The following is a 2,407-nucleotide window of genomic DNA, read 5'->3' as shown; positions in this document are numbered from 1 at the left end:
AAACTCCCTTGTTTCCTTTTCAGCATGCATGTCCTGAGAACTTAATATTAATTTTTGCCCTCCTTCAATTTATTATAGATCTACTCAGATTTTGTCTTGTCTTCACTTTGCTGTGGATTTCTATTTTAACAAGGATACAGAAACAACTGGAATATAACTTTTAAACATGGATAATTACTTTTTTTTTGTCAAAAAGACAGGAATATATTACAGTCTCCTAAACCAAACTGCCAGTTATAAAAAAAGAACAACGACTTGGGGGAATAAAATTTACAAATCTGGGAGCTTATGAGGGACCACAAAATTTATCTTAATTGGAATATCTTCTGATATCAACCAAATGGACTGTTTGAGACAAAAATTATACACCAAACAGAACCTACAGATGTTTGGTGAGCCTATTAGACTCATATACAGAAGTGAAGGAATTGATGAGTAAAAAAGTGGAATCCCAATGTTTAAAATAAGGATATTTGATTAAACTAATATGACAGAGTACTTCAAGTCATCAAATACACAGATAAAACATAACAAGGAAGAGTGTGAAGGCTAAAACTGAAGGAAAAGAAAGGACTTAGAAGTACAGACACACACTCTACAATTTTATTCTAATAGATGAGAAAAATACCAGAATCATTGACAGCTTTTTTCTGGTCTATATCCACCTAACACATCCTACTGTGTTATAACATTTACTTTACTTATGTATGTAATTGATAGTTCCCACTCAAGATAGTCAAGTATTTTTACTCTTTTGTTCATTAATTTATTTACAATAATTAGAAATACCTGGCATATGTAAGACAATCTATAAATATGTGTTGAACTCATTTATGCTCACTATTTCTTTTGGAGGCAAACAGAGCAAAATTTAAGGTCCATAACCAGTTTGTAGGACTCATATTGTATGTAAACTTTAAGAGAAAACATTGCATAGTTTTTTCCACATCCTTTGTAGGGCACATTTCACATCTTTGTTCTTCAGGCTATAGATCAAGGGATTTAACATGGGGATGACGAGGGTGTAAAATATGGAAGCCACTTTGTCAGTGTCAAAGGAATGACTGGACTCTGGTTGCACATACATAAATGTCAAAGTCCTGTAGAACACTGTGACCACTGTCAGGTGGGACCCACAGGTAGAGAAAGGTTTCCGCCTACCTTCAGCAGAGTTCTTCTTGAGAACGGATTCAAGAATGCGCAGGTAAGACATGAGAACTATCAGAAGGGAGAAAATCAAGTTAAAACCTGCTAAGATCAGAATAATCAGTTCAATTTCACAAGTGTTTGAACAGAGCAAAGATATCAAAGGAAGACTGTCACAGTAGAAATGCTTAATGACATTGTAGCCAGAGAAGGATAAATTAAATATCTTTGTGGTGACTAGAAGAGAAACAAATGTGCAATAGAGATAGGGGACTGCCACCAGCACCTGACATGCCCTTTGTGACATGATGAATGTGTAGAGCAGAAGGTTACAGATGGCAACATAGCGGTCATAGGACATTGCTGACAGAATGAAAAGTTCACTAATGATGAACTCAAGAAAGAAAGCTAGTTGTGTAGCACAAAAATAATAGATTTTATTTTGATCTGCAACAAAATTTACCAACATTTTGGGTCCTATGGTAGTTGAATAACCCAAATCAGTAAAAGCCAGGTGTCTGAGAAGGAAGTACATGGGTGTCTGTAGCCCGGAGTCCACTGTAGTGAGGATGACCACGCCCAAGCTGCCCACCACTGAGATCACATAGATGACGAGGAAGAGCCCAAATAACGGAGCCTGCAGCTCAGAGCGGTCTGTGATTCCCATGAGAATGAATTCGCTCAGCACTGTTTGATTGTAGTTTTCCATCCAGACTTAGTAGAGAACATATTCTGAAAAGAGACATCAGCATAGTCAATAGATTTTATGAATTATCTTCTCGGAGACGTGTTAGTATGCAAAGCTAGTGTGAATATGATACATTTAAACGTTCCAGGTTAGAATATTTGAAAATAAATTCATCTACTGGACATCAAAATCTAGAGATCGAAAAAAATATGGAAATACATCAGTGGTTCTCTACTGGAGTGATTTTACTCCTCAGATAATATCTAATGGTTTGAGTCCAGTTAAGCTGTTCAGTATTTTACAGTAGCCACTATCCAAACTGTAACAATATTCAGCCAGTGGTCACAATAGTATCAAGGTTGAGAAACCCTGATGGTATGCATATAGATATCTAGACAGAGAGAGTTACATAAATATGGATAACAAAGCAAAAAGGAAAACACAATAAAACAATGTTAAAGCTTCAGGTATTAAATATACGGGCAGTTATTTAACTATTCTTTAAAATTTTCCTTTTACTACTTATATGGTACAATCACATAATGACATTTATAAAATGTATCAATAATAGAA

At 35.4% G+C, this 2,407-nt stretch overlaps 1 protein-coding gene across 1 annotated transcript; it reads right to left on the bottom strand.

Moving 5' to 3' along the window:
* Positions 1 to 916: 916 nt before the first annotated feature.
* Positions 917 to 1,855, bottom strand: LOC105081006 (olfactory receptor 8K3-like). Its single transcript, XM_010970128.2, has one exon. It carries the CDS (start codon positions 1,853 to 1,855, stop codon positions 917 to 919), a length of 939 nt encoding a protein of 312 aa, XP_010968430.2.
* Between the last annotated feature and the right edge of the window lie 552 nt (positions 1,856 to 2,407).

Source organism: Camelus bactrianus, chromosome 23, assembly GCF_048773025.1.
Source record: "Camelus bactrianus isolate YW-2024 breed Bactrian camel chromosome 23, ASM4877302v1, whole genome shotgun sequence".
NCBI lineage: Eukaryota > Metazoa > Chordata > Mammalia > Artiodactyla > Camelidae > Camelus > Camelus bactrianus.
Note: the sequence above shows the minus strand (reverse complement) of the source record. Positions and strands in the feature narration are given on the sequence as shown.

Excerpts from the sequence above, each read along its gene's own strand:
- LOC105081006 (XM_010970128.2), bottom strand. The coding sequence starts at position 1,855 with ATGGAAAACTACAATCAAACAGTGCTGAGCGAATTCATTCTCATGGGA.